Genomic DNA, 25450 nt, shown 5'->3' with positions numbered 1-25450 from the left:
TAATGGATAATTGGATTGCGAATACTTGGGAAAATGTTCACATAATAAAATTGGTGAACATTATAAGAGTAAAGGGAGGTGTACACAGGTAAATAATCATTTTGTTGAGACTGTCAGAATGTTCTACACACGAGTAGAACCTTGGCAGAGACACATGCCTGACTGGCATGTTCCCTCCCTCCTGGGCAATCGTTCGGGAGCTTCAAAAGCATTTCTTAGCCCAACCATCACAGCAACTGATGCCAGAAGACATCAGCACACTTCACAGATCTGCAGAGCTTTGCGCAATTGCGTAACAGAACTCAGTAGCACAGCATTTTGCTAATCTACTTTATTTACATATAAACACACACGGAGCACTGCAACATGGCTCCCTCTCTCTCTAGCATCAGACAGCAAAGAGAAGGAACAAAGGACAATAGTCCCAGTTCACGAACACAGTAAGACAAACATCCTGTCTATGTCACTTCCCATTCCTGTGGAATGTAAACACATATACATGTGATAGACAACGAACCCATGACTGGACACGGGGAATGAATCTCCAACAGAGACATGGTGCTCCTTTCACTGTGTGTTTGTGGAAAATTATACAGATAAATGTTGAAACACAAATATTGTTGGGTATTTTATAAAAATGTTATGTTTTCTTATCTACACGCTATTTTTATTGTATTTTTAAACTATTTTTAAAAATAAGTTGAATCTGTTGTAATTACTTTTATATGTAATCATTTTTGAAAATAAAAAGCTGAAAACAAGAGAAGGATAAAATAACACTTTATTAAGAATTGTCTTCAGTCAAGCCCATTAAAACTAATGAACATGGCAAACTTAGATCCTTTCAGTTCAATAGGACTACGTGGAATAAAACTAAGTTTGATACAACCAAAACCAGGAAGTTTTACCCGCACTAAAACCTTGGTGAAATAAAAGGGCATTAGCTCTTTACCTGAAGTTAAAAGAAATGGGGCCAAATGAAACAACTAGAGAGAGGGTATTCTACAAATTGGGTGCCACAGTAGAAAAATGGCCAGTCTTGCATCTGAATCAATCATATTTTTGAACATAGTGGAACACATAGTAAAGCCTCTTGAAAATGGGCACAATCAGGGAACAGGATTGTAAGGAAGAAGGCCGCCCTTCAAATATGCTTCTTTGAAACCCTTTAGCACTTCACAGTTAGGAAAGGACAAAGTAAGCAACATCTATTCTGCCATCTTGTTTGGAATTATCTTTTCAAAGTAAACAAAGTAGCTAATGGCCCATGAATATGTCACACTTGGGGAGGGAGGAAATTTGATGCCACCTTTGTACCATATACAGTGGTACCTTGGGTTACAGACGCTTCCGGTTACAGACACTTCAGGTTACAGACTCCACTAACCCAGAAATAGTACCTTGGGTTAAGAAGTTTACTTCAAGGTGAGAAATATTGTGGTGGCAGCACGGTGGCAGGGGGAGGCCCATTAGCTAAAGTGCTACCTCAGGTTAAGAACAGTTTCAGGTTAAGAACGGACCTCCAGAACGAATGAAGTTCTTAACCCAAGGTACCACTGTATTTTAAACACTATGATACTACTTTAAACAGTCATGGCTTCTTCCAAAGAATGTGGGGAACTATAATTTATTAAGGGTGCTGAGAGTTCTTAGGAGACCCACATTCCTTTCCCAGACCTACATTTCCCAGAGTAGTTTAACAACCAATCCTTTTTCATGGGGAACTCTGGGAATTGTAACTATGGTAGTGAATATGGGTCTCCTAAAAGTTCTTAGCACGCTTAATATATTATAGCTCCCAGATTAATTTGGAAAAAGCATCCTGCTTTTGCACTATACAGCTTTCGGTGAATGCTGAAGATACACCTTTTTGCCCTCGTCTTTGAGAGCTGAAATATCCATTTTCAGAACCCACCACATTCCTGTGATTCTACCTTTGTTTTAAATAGTGTTTGATACTAAGTGTCAAAGGATTGCCAGCAGTAAATCACACTGTGCATGCTGGAGTTCACTCTTTATTAGCAAAAACACATTCCACACAGGAGTGTCAGGCCTACTGGGCACAGCAACTCATCTCTGGTAGGACTTGCCGCCATGAAGCAGTTGCAGAGACTGAAGTTCCTTGCCTCCTGACAGGTGCCTAAGTCCCCTCCACTCCAGGGTTTTTCCCAAGCAATAAGAGACAATGTGCATCACCAATCTCCCCTCTGCCCTTCTCATGCTTCTCCTCGATCTGGCAAATCTCAGCTGGGCCAGCCAGAATAAAAAGCTGGGGAGGAGACCTGAGAGAAGACTGCCTCATTCAGGTCTGCTCCCCAAGCAACGCCCCCTAGGCTGCCGTGCATTGGCTCATTCAAATCTAAGGGTTTAGCGGGAACCCATGAGCCTCTGCACCAGCCGAGGGGGACAACTGCATGGGCCGCCACCGCTGTTCGCCGTGGAAGGGTGGTAAGCGGCCATTCTAGCACATCTCAAACCCCTTGGTAGCGATCTTCTTGCTACTAGCTAATTCATTATTTCTTGCATCAGTTGTGTTTGAAATCTCTAAAGGTGGGTTTGGGGAACATTTTTCCAGAAACCTCAGCTATTGGGGATTAATAATAAGTTTCTTGGGGCATCATTACAATCTTTTCCCTATAATTTCGTCTATAATTTGTCAACAGGAAGCAAATAGCACTGGGAATATTTGAATAGAACATCTACACGTTGCATTATTCTCGCTATAGAAATAATGGTCCCAATCCAACTAAAGCTAATTTTAATCAAGTCCCATTGAAAGCAATGGAACAATTTCTTTCCATAGATTGAACTAATCTGCATTGCATTCTCAAGATTGCAGCTGTAGGTTAGGATTCACCTAACAAATCCTTTCAGAAGAAGGCCTGCACATGGGGTCAGCTTGCACAATGGGGCTCCCCCCCCAAAAAAAAAGAAAACACACCTGGAAGGACTCCCAGAATAGCATGCAGGTGGTGAAGGTGGATTGTTTCATATGGTAATCTCATATGCTTGTGCAGAAGGAGCATTTGTAGTAGAACCAATCAGATAAGAGGGCCAAAGAGACAAATAGAGGAATGTGCTAATTTCCAGTTCCCTCAGATTCTCAGTTTCCGATCTTAATTTGGTTCTCCATAGTTCTGTAACAATTTAAGTTCATCTGAAAAGAGGAGGGGGGACTCTTCATTTGCTGTCACTGAATTTTTCTGTTGAGTTTTTCTGTTTGTGGCTTTATGGTTATTGCCCTGAGACCTTTCAGGGGCTCTGTTTTGACGTACTTATGAAGGGAATGTTTTGCGACTCATGTTCACCTAATCAAAATCTCTTTGGGACCAAATAATGGCATCTACCTCCCTCCCTCTTTGAGGCTCCCTCCTTCTTCCTTTAAGAGATATAAATGCACCACTGTCTTCTCGTTCTGCCAGCCTTCCTATTTGAAGATTGGGATCACCATGCTATCAAAACAACCTGTATTTGTCATCATAAGGCTTCTTTTTCTACGTCTGCTTTAGAATGCAAGAGAATGCAAAGGAAATCTTAGTCGTGTGGGAAATGCTGCAGGCAGTGTTGAGGAATCTCTAGGTAAGTCAAATGTGCTATTACAAGTTTTAGTGTAGTGACAGCCTGTAAATATTAATCAACATCTCTATGGCTCTTTTGACATCTGTAGCATAGGCAAGGGTCTCCTGACTGGGGATAGTCCTATTCTCTGTGGCCTCTGCAAATACTTACATTTATCTGGATTGTTTGCTTGAGAGATTGAATCTAACTCCAGAACAATTGCCTTTTCCTATATTGTCTTTGCACACATTAGAGAAAAAATTGCTCTGGATAAAAGGAATGAAAGAATGAATCGATTTATTTCGGTCACTGACCAGAGTGGTATGGGGGAAACGGTGAAGTGAGAAAAGGTGAAGCAGCTCTATGTCACCCCCTCCATTTAAGCATGTGGCCCCATGAAACTATTGCTGCCTGGGGGAAAAAGTTGAAGGATTGTATGCTATTCTGTGTTCCTTGCTATTCCTCCACTTAAATGGGGGGATGGGATGGAGATGGGGAAAAATATCATGTTGCATGTGTAACACCTAGAGAAAAGGTTCAGCAGCTCTACGTCACCCTAGACATAAGCATGTGGCCTCATGAAATGACTGCAGTTTGGGGGGGGAAATGTGAATGATGATATGCTATTCTGTGTCATATCAAGAATGGAAATAATTCTCCTTCATCATTGTTCTCATATTCTTGTTTACAGGTGAGAGCACAACTTACGTAAATGGCAGAGGGAAACTTCACCGCAATTACTGAGTTTGTATTGCTGGGATTCACAGATAACCAGAATATGATGTTTGTTCTCTTCGCTGTGTTCTTACTGATTTACTTGTTGATCCTGGTGGGGAACATTGGCATGGTGACATTAATCAGGATTGACTCCAGGCTCCACACTCCCATGTATTTTTTCCTCAGCAGCCTGTCACTCTTGGATATTGGTTACTCCACTGTCATCGCTCCCAGGACACTGATGACCTTCGTAGCAGAAAGCAAAACCATTTCCTTCACTGGCTGCGCCCTGCAGTTTTTCTTCTTCTGCATTGCTGTATCCTGTGAGTGCTGCCTGCTGGGTGTGATGGCGTACGACCGCTTCATTGCAATCTGCAACCCACTGTTGTATACTGCTATTATGTCCAGGAAGCTATGTTATTTGCTTGTGGCTGGTTCCTATCTAACAGGTTGTGTGAATGCAATTGTCCAGACATCATTTATATTTAATTTGTCCTTCTGTAGATCCAACATCATCAACCATTTCTTTTGTGATGTGCCCCCTATCCTAAAGCTCTCCTGCTCAGACACAGGTGTCACTGATATAATTCATTTCATCTTCTCTACGGCAATTGTATCTGTAACTCTCCTGACCGTTCTTGTCTCTTACACATACATACTAGTTGCCATCCTTCGGATCAACTCAGCCGAGGGCAGAAGAAAAGCCTTCTCCACCTGTGCCTCCCACCTTACTGCTGTCACCGTATTCTATGGGACAGCCATTTTCATGTACTTAAGGCCCAGTTCAAAATATTCAGTGGAGCAAGACAAAATCATCTCTGTCTTTTACACTCTTGCAATACCTATGTTGAATCCACTCATCTATAGTCTAAGAAACAAGGAGGTAAAAGAGGCTTTCAAAAGGTTGATTAAGGGAAAGGTTGTTTCTCAGAGACAATAACTATCATCGTCATATGCCTGATCCTGTTCCTTCCTGCTACCTTTATTGTTGTTGTTGTTGATTAATCTCTTAGTCGCATCCGGCTCTTCGTGACCCCATGGACCAAAGCACACCAGGCACTCCTGTCTTCCACTGCCTCCCGTAGTTTGGTCAAACTCATATTCGTAGCTTTGAGAACACTGTCCAACCATCTCATCCTCTATCGTCCCCTTCTCCTAGTGCCCTCAATCTTTCCCAACATCAGGGTCTTTTCCAGGGAGGCTTCTCTTCTCATGAGGTGGCCAAAGTATTGGAGCCTCAGCTTCAGGATCTGTCCTTCCAGTGAGCACCTTTATTGCAATGTCTAAATTATGAATTTTTGCCTTCACTTTGTGCTACATCCAGGTAATGCTGTTATCCTATACATAGCTTACAAATAGTTACATTGACCTCTGCAAGGTAGAGGGCTGCTTGCCCAGCTTTGGGAAGAGGGGGCTCTGGCCGGGTCCTAGAGTCCACACGTCTCCTTCCCCAAACCCAGTGAGTGATTGCTCAGCTTTATGAAGGAAGTAGGAGGGCTCTACAACCCTGCCATAGCCCTCGAACCATCTTCCCAATGCCAGGTAAGCCTGTGATCATAGTTTGCTCAGGTGGTGGTGAATAAATAAACAGAGTGGATTTCCTCTGCTCTCCTTGCATAAGTAAAAGAAGTGTAAGGTGTGAGTTACGTTTCAATATATGTGAATAAGATGTAAGTTTTACTGACCAGTGGTTATTAAATTTACTGAGACACAGAGGATTCAAATATCTGTCTTCTATCAGAGAGGGAATGAGACACTACATTAATGTGCAACACAGAGTTTACTTTTTAACACGTAAGTGATGGAAATACTTGATGGAGAGATGAATATCTGTCTTCTATCAGAATCTCAGATTAAGTCATTTTCAAGTGCTCTCCTCCACACCAGTGCTCTTCAACCTTGGGTCCCCAGATGTTGTTGTACTGCAAATCTCATCATCCCTGACTATTGGCTAAACTGGCTGGGAACAATGGGAGTGCAAATTCTGGAGAGCCAAAGATCTAGTTACAGGTAGGTAGCCGTGTTGGTCTGATGTATTCGAAACAAAATAAAAAAAAACTAAGTTTGTCATAGGTATGAGCTTTCGTGTGCATGCACACTTCTTCAGATACACTGAAGCAGAAGTCCCCAGGCGTTTATATATAGTGAGATGGTGGGGAGAGGTATTACTCAGAAGGGTGGAGGGAGGGAGTGATTGACTGACTGATAACTGTTGACGACTGTTAACGACTGCAAGTGGTCTACAGGAAAAAGCAAGCGGTGAGATGGTTAAAGATAGCTTTATTATGTATAATGAGATAAGAATCCAATGTCTTTATTCAGACCAGGTCTCTCCATGGTTTTAAGCTTGGTAATAAGTTGCAGTTCAGCAACTTCTCTTTCCAGTCTATTTCTGAAATTCTTCTTATTAGCTGTCTTATTACAAAAGAATTTCAGAGTAATACCGTACCTCTCCCCACCATCTCACTATATATAAACGTCTGGGGACTTCTGCTTCAGTGTATCTGAAGAAGTGTGCATGCACACGAAAGCTCATACCTATGACAAACTTAGTTGGTCTCTAAGGTGCTGCTGGAAGGATTTTTTTTATATTTTGTTTGGAGAGCCAAAGTTGAAGAACATTGTTCCATAGGATTGTAATCACATGGAACAGGAGCTGCTGGCACACCTCCATCACCACATCACTAAGGGGAATGGGTGTTAAATGTAACCTTTGTCTTTTACTTATTATGGACGGAACCCCTGAAATATGAACGGTGAAAAATTGGACCTGTTGACAAGTTTAGCTAACCTACTTTTCTGCTAGATCACAATGATATCTTCCACAGAACAAGCCGTTAAAATAAGGATGGCAGTCATTAAGTAGCACCTGAGGACAGCAGTATGAATGGCATAGTGAGCAGTGATGAGGGAGCTCACAGTGATGTGGCGGGGTGGGGACACACCAACACTCTGCCCCCCCCAACACACACACACACACATGCAAAATATGGAAACAGCTCAGAATATTTCTTCTGAATAAAACCCCTGTCATGTAGAAGGTCCCAGGTTCAATCTTTGGCATCTTCATTTAGAAGGATATGTTTGCAGGTGATGTGACAGCCATGTGCTTGGCACAGTGGAATACTGTAAGCAATGCTGCGGGGGTGCCATTGTTTCGGGTTTGTTATTATATTATGCATTTTTGCGTTTGTGTATTATAAACTGCCCTGTGAATCTCAGGTGAAGGGCAGTATAGAAATTTAATAAATAAATGATAAAAATGGATGGAAGAAACTGCCTCGCCTTACACGGTCCAGAATACCTGAACGAACATCTCCACCCCCATCGTTCTGCCCAGACACTGCAGTCCAGTGCCGAGGGCCTTCTGGCGGTTCCTTCATTGCGAGAAGCCAAGTTACAGGGAACCAGGCAGAGGGCCTTCTCGGTAGTGGCACCCACCCTGTGGAACGCCCTCAGTGTCCAGGCAGAATGATGGGGGTGGGGACCTTCTGCCCGGACACTGCATGACTCAAGACAACGTGCTATGGGATTAAAATTGGCCACAACTTTATTAAGTTTCAGATGTAGGGAGACCTTGGCTCAGGCATTGGGCGTTTATCCTTCCCAGTCCCCAGCCGGGGATCTGGGAGACATCAGGGTTATCCAGAATGTGTGGGGATTGGGCTGGTGTGACGACCCGTGTCCCACTCTGCCTTACTATCACTGCGACACAGGAATCCAGAGGGGAAAACACCCACCCTCTGGTCCTGCCGCCTCAAAAATAAACCCCCTTTTACTAATGGGATTCTTAGTAAGGAGAGCCTTCCAGCTTGCGTGGCCTGGTACCTTAAGAAACTCTAGGCTGTCCCCCAGGAATAACCTCTTGCCTCCAGTAAAGGGTCTCCCTCAGTTGGATTTCCCCACTGTAGAAGTTTGCCCTATGCACTCTGGCAACTTCTTGGCACCTCAGGTTACCCTTCTAAGCCTCCTCCGTGTAACTACAGGACACAAACCACTACCTCCCTGCCTGAGGTGAGTTTTGCCCCCTCTTGAGTCACCACGGCTGTGAGTCCTGGTACCTCGCTGGAAAAATACAGACGGACCTCTTGTTGGCAAAAACAGAGATGAAGTTTTATTGTGTTAAAAACATAAGTGATTCTTTAACGTGTCATTTATTAAATAGCTTTGTTCCAGTTGTACAAAATAAACTCAGTCAAACATTTAACTTTAAGTTTTCCTAGCCTCTTAACTGTCTTCATACAAGCCACCACATAACATCACCTCACACCTTCCTCCCTCTCCCTCCTAACTGACCAAACCGACTCTCCCTCCTTTCAAACCGGGCACAGTCCCGCCCCCATCAGAGTTCTATGTCAGTCAGGCTAAAGGTGGGTTAACTCTTTGCCAGCCGGACAGAAATAAACATTTCAAAAGTGCTTCAATTTGTCACAGCTGGCTCTGGAGAACATATGTCCAAACAGATACATATTCCATTTCGCCACCGTTGGAGGGGAGAGCAATGACAACCTCTTGGCGTATGGCCAATGACTCCACTCAAGACCCCTTTAACGGAGAACCCTGGGATCACCGCCTCAAGGGGGCATGGGTCACCACTTCACACACGCACCCTTTAGGGGAGATAGACTAAAGGATTCTGCCCAAGGCCTGAAACCACCAAATTTGTGACATTTTGCTATGGGAAAGGCAAAACCTGCAAATGCAGGGGAATTCCTTTCCAGCCCTTCAACAGTGACCATGACGTAGCACGTACCTGCAAAAGAAGACTTAACTGAGGGAGGGCAGGGCGGGGGAAGCTCTGGAGCCAACTGGCACTTCACAGGTAAGATTCACCTTCCATTGTGTGGGCTGGGCAGTCCCTCCCCCAATCTGGTCGATCCCCTGGCAACGCCTCCCCAGGTGGGATTGGGCGATTGGCTGAGGTAGGCGGAGACCTCCAGGTATCCAGCCTGGAGAGGGCGAAGCCAGCCCGTACTACCAGGAGCCACACTGGGATCCGGGGGGCTTAAAGGGAAAAATACATGTCACCTAACTCCTCGAAATTACAAAGGTCTTCCGCGTTTCCTCTACACAAGTCTCCTGAGTGGACATCCACTCTGCTGATGCACCTGTTAACGAGACCCAACAGGCTTGGAACCATTGGCAATAAATAAAGGAAACATACAGAAAGAAAGAATAAATAAGCTAGTAAAGGTAAAGGGACCCCTGACCATTAGGTCCAGTCGTGACCGACTCTGGGGTTGCGGCACTCATCTCGCGTTATTGGCTGAGGGAGCCGGCGTACAGCTTCCAGGTCATGTGGCTAGCATGACAAAGCCACTTCTGGCGAACCAGAGCAGCACACGGAAACGCGAAATAAGCTAGTAGTTGGAACTAAAATGCACAAGTTAAGCAAATAAACAGATGAAATGTATCACTAATTCACAGAAATAACAGAAAAAAATAATAGTCTCATTGGCGTTTGAACTCTTGGCTAGACTTACTAACAAAAAATATTAACATTGTTTCAGATGTTTTCAGATAAATACAGTATCAAGAGGTTGTATTACCCAAACATGAGACAGCACTGTATAAAATATTTTTATTTATGTATTTATTTTATTACATTTATATCCCACCTTTCCTCTAATGAGCCCAAGGTGGCATACATACTAATCCTGCCCTGAACTGAATCAGAAGTGTCTCGCAGAGCCCTAGCTCTTACCCTTGGAAAGTTTCGTTCAAGGAAGAGAGACAAGTTAGATATATAGATCTTAGGTAAGAAAATAATAATTACTATTTAGGAACTATGGAAACTTTAGCATGAATCACATGAACATACTATAGTTCCCCCTTTTTTCTTTTAAAAATGTCAAAATATTATGGAACAAACATAATTTTGAATAGCAAATAAATTCAAACAATTCAAATTAATACTCAGCTTTATTGGCAAAACCCTTCACCTCTACCACCTACCTCCAAAGATTAATTGTTTTATTTATGTTTTGCATAGCCAACATTCTCAATGGAATATTTTCCCAAGTGGTGAACCAGTCCTTGAATTAATAAGATAAAATCAAATTGGGGTAACTCACAACTGCAGTGCTGATTGCTTCTAGCCAGAGGTAAGACACTTGTAGATAGTAGCATATCTCCGTTCACTCATTCATTCATTTATTCATTCGTGTATGCATCCATCCCCGCTAGTCTCCATCTTCGTTTCAGTGCTCATTTTAAAAATGCTATAGACAAACTGAACAGGAGTTGCCTTTAAAGCCTGAGAGAGAAACAGAAGCTGTATAAAGAATGATTCAGTAAACACTATTCAGTCCTACACCATCTATTAGGGTTAGATGAAGCATCTTGCTCACCTGTGTTATGTAACAAAGGCAGAGATCATTTGTTTTCAAAGTGCTACTCAGCCTAAAAATATGTGGTAGGGGATGGTTCATTGCAGCAGGGAGGGGGTAATTTTTGGTTCTGTTCTCATTTTAATGTGAAATGACCTAGTTTGCTGTTCCTGAAGCAATGCACAGACCAAGACACATCTGTCATTCAAAATTTGCACTTCTTTGTATTTTGCAATGCAGTTCTTCAAATGTGCATATTAAGGGAAAATGTTCATAACCATGCAGAGAGAGAGAGAGAGAGAAAGAGAGAACAATATACATAGATTAACTGTATTAAGCAACATTGCTTGCCAAAATGTGCATGTTAGGAGAAAATGCCTACAAATCTGCAGATAAATTTCCAAAAGGTCTTTTTTCAAATGTTCAAATTAACAGGGAAATATGGAATATTGCAGACAGGGAAAATGAGAAACTTAGAGAAATTAAATGGATAAATTTCTCCAGCCATACATTTGCAACTATTCCAATGAATTTCAAAACCTCAAGGCAGGGTCAATGACAAAGGTTAGATTAGAAAGTTTTTTTTAAAACTTCACTTGGCTTTCATTTTCCTTTCAGGTCAGATAACATTATTGGTAACATGAATAAGGGAAACGACAGCTCAGTGACTGAATTTCTCTTGCTGGGGTTTTCTGTCTTTGGAAAGAAACCAACTCTACTTTTCCTAGGTTTCTCTCTTATCTATGGCACAATCCTGGTCTTCAACATCACCATCATGACTGTCATCCTGTTCGACCGGACTTTACACAGCCCCATGTACTATCTACTCTTTGCATTCTCCGCATCAGAAACCTGCACGACATTTATCACCATCCCCAAGCTGCTGGTGATTCTGGTGACAGGCAGTCAATCCATTTCCTTTGTTGAGTGTGCCATGCAGATGTTTTTCATTTGTGTATTCGGAGCAAACAACTGTTTCCTGCTTGCTGCTATGGCTTACGATCGGTATGTGGCTATATGCTGCCCACTTCACTACCAGGTACTGATGAACAAAAGAATTTGTTCCCAAATGGTAGCTGCTTCGTGTGTAACTGGATGTATCATATCACTGAGTATTAATACCCTTATTTTCAGGTTGCCCTTCTGTGGGCCAAATGGAATCAGGCATTTCTTTTGTGATTTCCTACCTATGCTGAGGCTGGCTTGCATTGATGAATCGGTCTTGCACCTGACTAACATTGCAATCATTATTTTGTGTGCCATTGTTTTGCTGGGCACAGTCATAGTGATGTTTGTCTCATACCTTTACATCATTTCTGCCATCCTAAGGATCCCCTCCAGCTTAGGAAGGCAGAAAGCCTTCTCCACATGTGCCTCCCACCTCACAGTGGTGATAACACACTTTGGGTGTGCATCCTTTGTGTATTTGAGACCCAAGTCTTCCTCATCGCTAGATCAGGACACCTTGATCTCAGTGACTTATGTCTTTCTAACCCCTCTACTGAACCCTGTGATTTATACCTTAAGAAACAGGGAGGTTAGAATAGCCATAAAGAAATTACTAGTGTGAAGAGAAGGCACCTTAACCTTTTTGTCAATTAGCATGCAAGTCCTGATGGAGAATGCAGTTGTTAAAGCTGTGACTGCTATTTGACATGAGAAATGAACCTGGATACATTTTAGGGTTAGGACCATGGTGTAGGAGATAGGGGTACACCCCCTCTCCTATACTCTCTCGCTCCAATCCTGATCATGTCCACCAATGACTGCCATTTTTAGTTTTCAAAAATACAAGGAATGTCAATCCACACATTGAACATTATGGGTAGTTTGGCCTTAGTTTTAAATAACAACATACCATTCTCCTATACAGTTTGCCAGTCCACTGTTTCAGTATTTGTACCTGAATAAATATTTACGTACTCAAAAAATCTGTAGGCAGTAATTTTTACTCTAAGGGTTGATATATATTAGATCAGGAGTAGTCAGTCTCTTGCCCGCCAGGTATTTGGTGGACTAGAACTCTCATCAGGGTGAACTGACTGGCCAGCCATGTCCTTGGGTGTCGTGAGAACTTCATTCTCAGAATGTGGGGTAGAGACTGACTCAGGAGGATCCCCTCGCTTTCTGTGATATCTGGGAGCAAAGGGGAATGTTATGAGCCCAAAAATGGAAGCAGGGAGATTTACCAACGAAAGAAGAGTGGCAGATGAAATTACTGGACTATGCCGAACTGGCGAAACTGATGGGAAAAATCCGGAACCAGCAGGATCATGTTTCTCTGAAAGACTGGGGGGAAATTATGTTATATTTGAAAGACAACTGTAAACAATTAACAACGTTAGCAGGCTTATAGGAAGTTTTGTAAGGTTAAATTTATCACTTATTATGTATCGTTGTTAAGTAAGTATTATATAAGGTTATGATTTAAGAGGAATAAGAAATAAAGGAAAATGCAATATATATAGATTACGTTTGAAAACCATCAGCCAGGGAGGAGGGAAGTCACAGCCTCAGGGAGCCAAATGTTTTATTGTGCAAACAACAGTCATGTATGAAAATATTTGTAAAATTAATAAAAAAATAAATAGGAATCTAAAGTGTACAGGTGTTCTACTTAGAGTGGCTTCTCATTTTAACATTCATTCGTTCAGAGTTAGCAGGCTCAGTGAATCCCCAAAGTTTTGTGGCCTGACCACAAAACTGGGAAGACCAGTTAAGGAGGAATCTAATGTTCTTTCTCTTAAACAGCACTCACTCCATGAAGTTTGGAAATACAGGAGATGATTGTGGCTTTTATTAGGGTTGTGCATCTGCTCAGAGCAAATCCTTGATCCCAAACTCATTCCGGCTGAGTGAGTCAAGGGAGCTCATGATTCTCTTAGATCAGTCCCACCTGGAGCAATCAAAATGGAGAGGCAGTCAGGTGGTGAGGTGAGTGGGAAGGAGATGATGGAGTCAAACAATCCCACCTGCATTGTCTCCCTCTTTCCCCCACTATTTATTGCCAACCATGTGTTTCATTAGGGCTTAATACCATGGTTGAACCTGGGCTAGGAGGGGGAAATGAGACAAGGTCACCAATCACATTGAGTTATATAACCCTGATTACACCTTCCCTGGTGGGGTGGGAAGACACACTGACCACATGTTCAATTTGAGCTTAAGCTGTTATGTTTTTAATTACAGCCTTTATAAAACTCCTGATTAAATTTAGGGTCCAGGTTGCCTTGGGTTCAGATCAATCTCAGCCAGATTGAAACCTAATCATGATTCTTGATTTTATTTCACAAAATTTATCTAATGTTTCATAGTAAAAAACCAAAAACAACCATCAAAGCAGTTTCTAAAAACAATGGTTTAAAAAATCAGGATTGCCAAATTGGGTCTGGACCAAATTATGAGTACTGTGCACAACCCTAGATTTTAACCCCATGGGCAATTGAAAAGAAAGGCAGTTTATCTGTCTACAACGTAGGTGAGAAAGCAAAAATTATCACTGTTTAGGATCTATTAAAAAAAACACCATTTTAGGCTAAATAACATGACACACTATATTTTTCTTTTTAAAATGTCACAAATGTTTATGGAATAAACATAATTTTAAATAAGAAATAAATTCAAGCAATTTATATCAATACTCAGCTTTACTGACCAAATCCTCCACCTTTACCATCTAACACCAGGGAATAATTATTCTATCTAAGTTTTGAATACTCTGTATTATCCAGGGAATGTGTTCCCAAGTGGCAAACCAGTGCTTGTATTAATAGCATAGTAGCAAAGTGGGGTTGTCTTTGTCCATGGAGTTTTGTCCATGGCAGTGCAAGACAGGAGTGCCTGGCGTGCTATGGTCCATGGGGTCACGAAGAGTCGGACACGACTAAACGACTAAACAACAACAGCAAAGTGGGGTCTCCCACAACTGCAGAGCTGCATTATTCTAGCTGGAGGTAAGATACTAGGAGATGGTAGCACCCATCTTTTCATGCATTCAAGCTAGTCTCCATTTGTTTCAGTCCTCATTTTAAAAATGCAATTGACAAATGGGAAAGGAGTTACTCTTAAAGTTTGAGAGAGAAAGAGGAGCTGCATGAGGAACGAATCAGAAAATTGGCTTGTATTCAGCTTGGAGGGTTTCTTCAGTCCTTTACCATCCATTAGGATTAGATGAAACATCTTTTTTTACCTGTGTTATGTAACAAAGCCTAAGAAGACAGAGTTCATTTCTTTTCAAAGTGCCACTCTGCCTCAGAATAGGTAGCAGGGGGTGGTTCACTGCACAAGACAAGGGAGAAATTTGGTCCTCTTCCCACTTGAATGCAAAACTACGTAGATTGCTATTGTTAAAGCAATGCACAGGCCAAAACACACCTGTCCTTCAAAATTTCCACTTCTTTGAACTTTCCCATGGTAAATCTGCATATAGAGGGAAGGTGTTCATAAATAGCCATATATGCATGAAATACAACTTATATAGATTGATTATATTAAGCAACGTTGCTTACAGATTTGTGCATATTACGAAAAAATGAATACTGAACGGCTTATAAATTTACAAAATGACATTGGGGGAAGAAAACACTTGCTGGGTGAAGATTAAAAAAATGAGAAATTGAAATAGATAGATTTGTCCAGCCATACATTTGCAGCAATTCCAATGTATTTCAAAACCTAGAGGCAGGGTTAATGCCAAGGGTTAGATCAGAAAGATTTTTTAAAACTAATAAGACTTCACTTCCTTTTCCCTTTCAGGTCAGATAACATTATTGGTAACATGAATAAGGGAAATGACAGCTTAGTGACTGAATTTCTCTTGCTGGGGCTTTCTGTCTTTGGAAAGAAACCAACTCTACTTTTCCTAGGTTTCTCTCTTATCTATGGTACTATCCTGGTCTTCAACATCACCATCATGACTGTCATCCTGTTCGACCGGACTTTACACAGCCCCATGTACTATCTACTCTTTGCATTCTCCGCATCAGAAACCTGCAGCACATTTGCCACCATCCCCAAGCTGCTGGTGACTCTGGTAACAGGCAGTCAATCCATTTCCTTTGTTGAGTGTGCCATGCAGCAATTTTGTTTCTTTGGCTTCTCTGGAAGCAACTGTTTCCTGCTTGTTTCTATGGCTTACGACCGGTATGTAGCAATATGCTCCCCACTTCAGTACCATATACTGATGAACAAAAGGGTTTGTACCCAAATGGTAGCGGCTTCATGTGTAACTGGATGTATCATATCACTGAGTATTAATACTCTCATTTTCAGGTTGCCCTTCTGTGGGCCAAATGGAATCAGGCATTTCTTTTGTGATTTCCTACCTATGCTGAGGCTGGCTTGCATTGATGAATCGGTCTTGCACCTGACTAACATTGCAATCATTATTTTGTGTGCCATTGTTTTGCTGGGCACAGTCATAGTGATGTTTGTCTCATACCTTTACATCATTTCTGCCATCCTAAGGATCCCCTCCAGCTTAGGAAGACAGAAAGCCTTCTCCACATGTGCCTCCCACCTCACAGTGGTGATAACACACTTTGGGTGTGCATCCTTTGTGTATTTGAGACCCAAGTCTTCCTCATCACTAGATCAGGACACCTTGATCTCAGTGACTTATGTCTTTCTAACCCCTTTACTGAACCCTGTGATTTATACCTTAAGAAACAGGGACGTTAAAATAGCTGTAAAGAAATTTCTAGCGCACTCATTCCATTGTCGGAAACTATGAACTGAAGGCATTTTGACATTTTTTTAATGGTCATCCAAGCCCTGATGAAGGATGCAGTTGATTCAGCAGGGCCTGCTACTTAACATGAGTGGGTAGCTTGAGAGCATTTTACTGTCGGAAGAAAAGCTAAATCGCCTCTCCCACATTATCTGTTTCCAGTCCTGGTCACATCCACCAAATACATTCCAAAATACATGGAATGCCAATCCACACATTAAATGTTACAGGTAGCTTGGCCCTGAATAGCACAATATAGTTCTATAGTACAGCTTGCCCATCCAGTTCATCAGTATTTGTCCTTGAGCAATGAATATTAACTCAATGAATCAGTACACAGTGATTTGTACTGTGAGAAATGCTGGATGTGATTCATGCAGAATATAATAGGGAAAGACAACATATGCACATTTTCATCTTTTAATGACAGAATAGATTATCTATAATTGTCCCTATTAAACTGGAATGTAGTTCCTAAGCAATGATACTTCTTCTTTACCATCTAAATCACTGAGCCTAGGGCTTGCCGATCGGAAGTTCGGCAGTTCAAATCCTTGCAAAGCAGTGAGCTCCCGTTGCTCAGTCCCTGCTCCTGCCAACCTAGCAGTTCGAAAGCACATCAAAGTGCAAGTAGATAAATAGGTACCACTCCAGCGGGAAGGTAAACAGCGTTTCCGTGCACTGCGCTGGTTGCACCAGAAGAGGCTTAGTCATGCTGGCCACATGACCCAGAAAAACTGTCTGCGGACAGTTGGCCAGTAAAGCGAGATGAGTGCTGCAACCCCAGAGTCATTCGCGACTGGACTTAACTCTCATGGGTCCTTTACCTTTTACTGGCAATGTAAATGAGCCAAATGAAAAGTGATTTGGGCTTGCAGAATCTACTTTCCTCTTTCCTTTAACACTGAGGCTGAACTACTGGAGCCAGATGTAAAATAATGGCAAGGTTGGAACCAGACATACTTAGAATTAAAGAACAGGATGCCTCTTTATTGTGCATCACGTTGAGGGAGGTATTTGAAATATGATTAATAAATCAGTAATAATAACAGAACTGAAACACAGCAATCCTTTGAATTTTTCACTTTTCTGAATTTTGTAATGTGGTTCTACAGCCAACTAATTGTACAAATTGCATATACTAGTGTAAACTGTGCATAGAAATTTCACATTTTAGTGAAAATTGCTTTGCAAAATGTAAATATTGGTCACAACTGGAAAAAATATGAATATTAAGAGTATTTTACACAAACATGCAGATGAGTTTTCATGAGGAGTATTTTTTAAATTTAAATCCATGGACATGTTGAGAACTGAACTTAAGAGTCAACAAACAAAAAATGGAGGGGAACTGAAACGGACAGATTCACCCACCCCAGTGCTGAAGATGCAACTTTTTTCTATGGCCTCTGAAAGTTGAACTGTATTATTATGACCCTCCTGAAAAGGGTAAATGAATGTATCAGTTTTTCCTTTGTGTTGATGGTTGGTTTTATTCCATTTTAAACTATTGTTTACTCTGCAACCTTATGATGAAGAGTGGGTGAGAAATCTAATAAATAAATAATTATAAATACATTGTTGTTGTTGTTGTTGTTGTTATTGTTGTTAGATCATAGAATGGAATACAGGGGGTTGTTGTTAGTATTCAACACAGGTTTGCTGTCCTGGGATCATAAATTCACAAATGTATTTTATAGCTTTCTCCTGCAAATGTGGATATATAGGATTGCAACATTATTCTTCATTTTCAGATCATTACTAGATGATTACAGTGGAACCTCTATTTGCGACCATAATCCGTTCTGGAGGTCCGTTCGGAGGTCCAAACAGGTCGCTGGGAGAGGCGCCGTTGTGCGCAGGCGCGGGCAGCGATTGCCCGCTTCTGCGCATGTGTGAATGGCAATCGCCACTCCTGCGCATGCGCAAATGGTGGCAAACCCGCTGGTTACTGCCAGGTTTGCCACAGTCGCGACTTGGAATGACCATAAGAAGAGGCGGTGGTAGGCAGAGGTTCGACTGTATTGTGCATGTATTATTAACATGTCAGACATTTCCATGCGGAAGCGAGGTTGGGGACATGCTTTTATTTCTGCTGAATCTGGCCTTGCATCTCCTTCCTGTGACATCTATGTGTTTAGTGTGCTTGTCTGCCATGGAACTGCAGCATCAGCACCTACTTGCAAGTAGAGGCTCTGTGTGTGATTGGCACACCTACAGAGCCATGTATTGGGGTTCCTTTGAAGACACTGATGTTCAAAATAGGGATGTTAGAGAAATGAGATGCAGTGTCAGAGAAGGGAGACGGGTGTTAAAACAACAACTCTGCTCCAGTTTAGCATGGAAATGCTCTACACTTGAGTAATGCCTAAAGCTATTTTCTCTCACATGGTGCAATCTGAAATTTGTTCCATTTGTTTTTCTTCTGCTTCTGTTTAATCATTTTCCATCTTGTGAACTCTTGGTGCACCCGATTGCCATTTGCAAACAATCTCTGGGGGTGCAGGTCTCTGCAACTTCAGGACTGAAATATTGTTGTGTGGCGTGTACTGCGCACCTGGGATTCATTAGAGTAAATATGAACTCTGCCTTTACCCACAGGATATCATAGTGTGGGGTTTGTTTTTTTAAAACACAACCATACTGTATTAATTTTCCATGAATAAAATGAGAGAATCAAGTCTTTTCAAACTATCGCATGCAGATCATTAAATCAGAAGGCTTTGAAAAGTCCATGTTCTCTTGCCCTCTTCCACACTTTCCATACAGTAAGTTCAATAATATTCCCTACCGGTAAGTATAATGTGTTTCACTAACAAATAGAGGGGTGGGATGACAGACAGTAGCCCAACTGAAGAAGCTCATAGCCTAGAGGATGAGCATATGCATTGCACCCAAAAGGTCCCAGGTCCTATCTCTTGAATCTTCAGGTCGGGCTGTGAAATGTTGGAGACACACTGTTTGTCAGTGCAGGCCAAACTGACCAAGATGGACCAATGGTCTGAGTCAGTATAAAAGTAGTTAGAGATAGAGAGGAAATCTGTACGAAACATATTTATCAATGGAATTTGGCACTTCTGAACATACTGGATTACTTCTTACATAAAGTATTCTCTTAAAACTAAGCCACTGGTGCATTGTCACTTTTAAAAAAAATGCACAACTGATTATATTCAAAATTTTAATCAAAATTATAGAGGGTGGAGCATGTTGCATGTATAAAAGAGTCAAGCCCAATGTGGTACTATGTTTTAACTATTAATATGTATGAATTTTTATACAGTTACATGCTTTTTTTGTATGCATCTGTTTTACGTGCTGGTTACTTTAGGGAACCTGGAGTGCATATGCATATAATACCCAAGAAATGTTCGTATTTTTAGTGGAACCAGGGGGAAGGAATACCTTCCTTCTTGACAAGATCAAAGGAGCAAGACAAGAATTAGAAAGAAAGAAAAACTCATGTGGATAAGTTCAGCATCAAGTTTTTCCGAAGGTTCCCTCCCTAAAGGTAGCTTCCATTGCTTCTGCTTTACTTTCTACTTCTGAGTAAACTTGCAGAAGACCTGCCTTCAGACATAAGGCTCATCCATACTTACCTCTGCTTCACATTTCAAAGGACAGGTTCCGGCTTTCTGGGTCTGCATCCCAGCTCTTTTCTTAATTTTTGACCAGCCGCTTTCTCCATGAAGAGCTGTTTGCCACTGAATTGGAGCAAACAGCACTCCACAGAAAATTCAAATTGTCATTTGCTCTGATTCAGCAATAAAGATTGGGTTTAGGGAAAGTTGCAGGCCAAGAAACAAAAAGTGCTCGGACACAGACCGGAGAAAGCTTGGGCCTATGCCTAGAAAGTATGGGGCAAAAGGTTAGCCCTGAATCTCACTATTTTCCATAATGAAAGAAGAGGAAGCAGTAAAGAGGTTAGTAGGATGGATTCTATAAAGTTCTCAGAAATGTAATATTTCCACATTAATCTGATGGGGGCTGTTCTACAACCCCTTGCATACATGTGCAGCGGTAAAGGCATAAGTAAGCTTTTAAAATTGTGTGCCTGCTTTTTTAATTGATCCTAAGATGTTCTTGATTGTTAAGCTGCTATTGGAACAAAAATGGGATGGGGGGATTTTACTCATGTAACTTGAGGATAGGGAAAACGCTGTTATTGCTACATTAATCCCAAATTGAAGCCTTTTTATCTTTTGTTTTCTGGAACCTGTCCTGAAGCTTTATTGAATAGCACAATGAAAATCAGTATCAGTAAATGCCACTTGGGGGAGTTAAATAATAGGGGGGGCAGGGTAACTTCAGTGTTAACTGTGCCATTTAAAGAACGCTGTCTTGTTCAGCAATTTGAAGGCGGCTAATTACCCTTCAACACTCTTTCCTCCCTTTCCTTATACTCACAACCAGGGTGATTTAAAAGAAAAAGATTCTTATCCCACCCTAAGTCTAAGCTGAGTTGGTGATTCAAAATATAGAACCAGAAGGTGGTGATTATTGTGCATTAGTCAGCACTGAATGTTTTGTGGTGGAGCATTCAGGCGAGGCTTCCTTCTTTATTTGAGTTTCCAGAAATAAAATAACCTCATCCCAGGACTCTTCTTGACTTGATCCCCATCCTCCCCGTGTAAAATCTCCTTAGTAGCCTCATCGCTGCCGAAGAGCGAAACATTGTTTTTAAAAGGAGAAAAAGAGCCAGTGAGCCCTCGGGCGATGCCATAAAAGAAAAGGAAAGAACTAGGAATGAGCAGATCACGATTTGAAAGGCCTGTAGACATGCAATCTAATCTGCATGTCTATGTTCCCATCCAGCCCATCAAATGTAGACCATGGAGTATTGTCCCAAAATCGGGAACCAACCATAATCTTCCCCCATCCTTACCTGTCACCCTGCAAATATTATTCTACTCCACCTCCCATCAGCTACAGCCAGCATGACATGCTCAATGATGGTAATAATAATAATAATAATAATAATAATAATAATAATAATAATATTTATACCCCACCCATCTGGCTGGGTTTCCCCAGCCACTCTGGGCGGCGTCCAACAAAAAAATAAAAATACAATATAACATCAGATATTAAAAACTTCCTTAAACAGGGCTGCCTTCAGATGTCTTCTAAAAGATGTCACTTGTTGCAGTGAGTAACAAGACAGCTATAAGTAAGGGAACGTACATTATATTCAGACGGTGTTAACCAAAGCACTGGAGTGACATTCTTTAGTTGTGTGACCTTGGGAGAAAACACAAGTAGTCTTTTGGTCCAAGCCATGTACTTTGCCCAGAGAGCTGTAGTCCAAAAGCATCTCGTAGCCTCCATTCCTGCTCTCTGTCCCTGCTTAATGTGATGCTAGTTATCATGTGTTTAAAAAAAATCTCTTCCATGTGGCTTCTCACTACTAGCAAAACGGCCAAAACATACAGGCATGCATGATTTTATTTGTACACTGCCTTTCCATAGTTAAAACCATGCTCAATGTGGCTTACAGCATGGGGGGGAATCATAATTACAAACATAACAAAGTAGTCATGAATAGTAAATAAAACATCTAAAAGTGCACAACCAAATTAAGCAATTTCCACATAAATCATTGCAATATCTAAAAATCAGGGACGCGGGTGGCGCTGTGGGTTAAACCACAGAGCCTAGGGCTTGCCGATCAGAAGGTCGGCAGTTCGAATCCACGCAATGGGGTGAGCTCCTGTTGCTTGGTCCCAGCTCCTGCCAACCTACCGGTAGCAGTTCAAAAGCATGTCAAAGTGCAAGTAGATAAATAGGTACCACTACAGCGGGAAGGTAAACGGTGTTTCCGTATGCTGCTCTGGTTTGCCAGAAATGGCTTTGTCATGCTGGCCACATGACCTGGAAGCTGTACGCCGGCTCCCTCGGCCAATAACGTGATATGAGCGCCGCAACCCCAGAGTCAGTCACGACTGGACCTAATGGTCAGGGGTCCCTTTACCTTTTTAACAGCAACAACCCCACCCCCACTAAACAACATCCCAGTCCAAGAGTCTGCTCAGCAGCCTCAGCTTTTGTAACTGGAGTCAAGCAAAACAAGGAACTTTTGTGAGAAAGGGGAGGCCAAGTATTTACTGGTTAGATACACATCCCTGGAACACAGCCAGAGCACTGACACAGCAACAAATTAGCGTAACCTGTAAATATTAGATAGGTTGGTATTACTCAGCTTTATTTACTTGCTTTATTCAATTTTCATCTTCGCTCTCCAGGTTCTTGATGCTGAAAAGATGGACAAGCAGAATAATCACAGTAGGGTGACAGAATTCATCTTGCTGGGATTCACTGATGACCCAAAGGTGCAGATTGCCCTCTTCCTGCTCTTTCTAGCCATCTATGTTATCACTGTGGCTGGAAGCCTCAGCCTGATTGTGCTGATCAGGACTTACTCCCACCTGCACACTCCCATGTACTTCTTCCTCTGCCACTTATCATTCACGGACCTCTGCTATACCTCTGCTATAGCCCCCAAGATGCTGGTGAGCTACTTGGTGGGTGATAAAACCATCTCTTACGCTGGCTGTGCTGCTCAGCTGTGCTCATTTGCTGCTTTTGTGAGTACTGAGTGTTTCCTTTTGGCTGTGATGGCATTTGACCGCTACATGGCTATTTGCAACCCACTTCTGTACTCTGCTGTTATGTCCCAAAGAGTGTGCAGCTGTCTGGTTGCAGGATCGTATGCAGCTGGTTTTGCCAACTCAGCGCTGCAGACAGTGTGTATATTCAGATTATCCTACTGTGGACACAACATCATCAAACATTTCTTCTGTGATATCCCTAAACTTCTGGTGCTTTCCTGCTCTGAAACCTTCCTTTCAGAGTCACTGTCAGTCTTTGCATCGGGAGCAGTTGCTATGACCTCTCTTTCAGCCATTATTATCTCCTACTTCTGCATTTTATCTGCCATCCTGAAAATACACTCTATCAAGGGCAGACACAAGGCCTTCTCCACTTGTGCTTCTCACTTGACATCAGTGGCTCTGCTTTATGGAACGGGGACCTTTATGTATATACATCCCAACTTGAAATCTGGACTAGATGGTAATATGGTGGTTTCTGTAGTCTACACATTAGTGATACCCATGCTCAACCCCCTAATCTATAGTTTGAGAAACAAAGAGGTGAAAGAGGCCATTAGAAAAGCCACAACCAGAACGAAAGAACATCTCCCTTCTAAAAGCATTGGGGGAAATGATGGCAACCAATGTCACACCCCAAGACCGAACAACTTAAACCAAGGTAAGATTACATAGGGAGATACATTACACTGCACCAGACCATTAGTTCAACTTGCTCGCTATTCTCTACTTTAACTGGTGATAGCTCTCCAGGGTTTCAGACATAGCTCTCACTGCCCTACCTGGAGATACTGTACCTGGGACCTTCTGCATGCAAAGCACATCCTCTACCATTGACTAATAATAATAATAATAATAATAATAATAATAATAATAATAATAATTTTATTTATACCCCAGCCACTCTGGACGGCTTTCAACACACATCAAAATCAAAATAAAACATTAATAGATTCAGGTAGATAGCCTTGTCCAGTAGCACCTTAGAGAACAACTCCCGTGTTTCTCCAAAAATAAGCCACCATCTTATATTTATTTTTCCTCAAAAAAAAAAACCACGGTGGCTTATTTTCAGGGGATGTCTTATTTTATTTTTTTATTAAGTATGGTACAGTTTAACCTACAAGGTTAAACTGTCTATCACTATGGCTTGTTTTCAGGGTATGGCTTATTTTGGGGGTATAGCTTATTTTTTGGAGACGGTAAGTTTGTTCTTGGTATGAGCTTTCTTGTGCATACACACTTCTTCAGATATATATTTATATGAATATGTATCTGAAGAAGTGTGCATGCACACAAAAGCTTATACCAAGAACAAACTTAGTTGGTCTCTAAGGTGCTACTGGACAATTTTTTATTTTTTAATATATTCAAACATTAATAGTAACAATCTGATCCAATATAAAAAGTCACAATAACTTTAAAATAAACAACTTATATAAAATAAAGCAATTTTCAATAATCCATTAGAATTACAGTTCTTTCCTGAATGACAAACTTAATTGGTCTCTAAGGTGCTACTGGAAGGATTTTTTTAATTTTGTTTCGACTACATCAGACCAACACGGCTACCTACCTGTAACTCTGCCAATTTAAGTTTCTCATATTTCTAGTTGTCCACATTTCTACATCAGTTTGTATCTTTTAAAGTCCTCATGAAAATTCTGCAGCGTTCCAGTGTGAATTTCCCCGTATCTGATGTACACATATTTGAAAATCAATTTTCTCTCATGGATTTTTGTATAATGTTTGCAGTAATGATGCATTTGTAGGCATACTTTCCTCTAATATGTGCATCTTTGTACACATCACTTAACTGCATTGCAAAATTCAGAGAAGTGCAAATTTCGAGACATTGGTGTGTTTCATTGTTTCAGAAAGTGCAAATTAGATGGGTTCGCCTTTAAATGCAAACTAAATTGTATTTCTCCCCCATCACTAGTCATGGAGAGGACTTCTCCTCTCTACTTACTAGCCATGGGTGTTCCATAGGAGGCTCCACATACTGTGCTGACCTGCCCAAATATCCTGCTGGACAAGAGGGCTTCAGGTCCCAAACCACTGAAGTCAGTAATGTCTATCACATCCTTTCTACTCATATTGCACCTGCATTCACTGATGCTTCAGAGTACACAATGATGACTATATGTTCTAAAAGTGTTTGAGATGCAGTCAAAACTATTTGAATTTGGGTCTTGTGTGAAATGGGGTTTACTAGCCCTCCTTTCCCATTCCTCCCTTCCTAAGCAAAAACAGCATAATTATGGTCAGATTCTAATGGTACAATTTGAGTCACTGCTAGGGAAGTGACTCAAATTGTACCATGCCTATCTAAGGGCTAACACACTGAGCTTTATTTTTTTTAAAAATAGCTCATTCCCACCTTTCAATGTTTTTAGCCAATGAGTGAAGCCAAAACAATGATTGATAAATGATTGATGAGTTCTGTCTTGGGTCCATGGTTGTTCAACTACTGTATTTATAAATGACTTGGTTGACAGAAAGAAGGG

At 41.5% G+C, this 25450-nt stretch overlaps 4 protein-coding genes across 4 annotated transcripts; all 4 read left to right on the top strand.

Annotated features, from left to right (window-relative positions):
* The first annotated feature begins 4270 nt into the window (after positions 1–4270).
* Positions 4271–5215, top strand: LOC118090123 (olfactory receptor 5AP2-like). Its single transcript, XM_035125485.3, has one exon. The coding sequence runs from the start codon at positions 4271–4273 to the stop codon at positions 5213–5215; it is 945 nt and encodes a 314-aa protein (XP_034981376.3).
* A 6029-nt stretch (positions 5216–11244) lies between these two features.
* LOC118081140 (olfactory receptor 10T2-like) lies at positions 11245–13166 on the top strand. The gene has a single exon (XM_060280136.2). It carries the CDS (start codon positions 11245–11247, stop codon positions 12172–12174), a length of 930 nt encoding a protein of 309 aa, XP_060136119.2. The 3' UTR covers positions 12175–13166.
* Positions 13167–15381: 2215 nt separating this feature from the next.
* On the top strand, positions 15382–16335 carry LOC118081197 (olfactory receptor 10T2-like). The gene has a single exon (XM_035107549.3). It carries the CDS (start codon positions 15382–15384, stop codon positions 16333–16335), a length of 954 nt encoding a protein of 317 aa, XP_034963440.3.
* A 6257-nt stretch (positions 16336–22592) lies between these two features.
* Positions 22593–23615, top strand: LOC118081252 (olfactory receptor 5G9-like). Its single transcript, XM_035107686.3, has one exon. It carries the CDS (start codon positions 22593–22595, stop codon positions 23613–23615), a length of 1023 nt encoding a protein of 340 aa, XP_034963577.3.
* The last annotated feature ends 1835 nt before the right edge of the window (positions 23616–25450 follow it).

This window comes from Zootoca vivipara, chromosome 1 (genome assembly GCF_965207765.1).
Source record: "Zootoca vivipara chromosome 1, rZooViv2.hap1.1, whole genome shotgun sequence".
Taxonomy (NCBI): domain Eukaryota; kingdom Metazoa; phylum Chordata; class Lepidosauria; order Squamata; family Lacertidae; genus Zootoca; species Zootoca vivipara.
The sequence above is the reverse complement of the archived record's forward strand: the minus strand, read 5'-3'. Positions and strand labels throughout refer to the sequence as shown.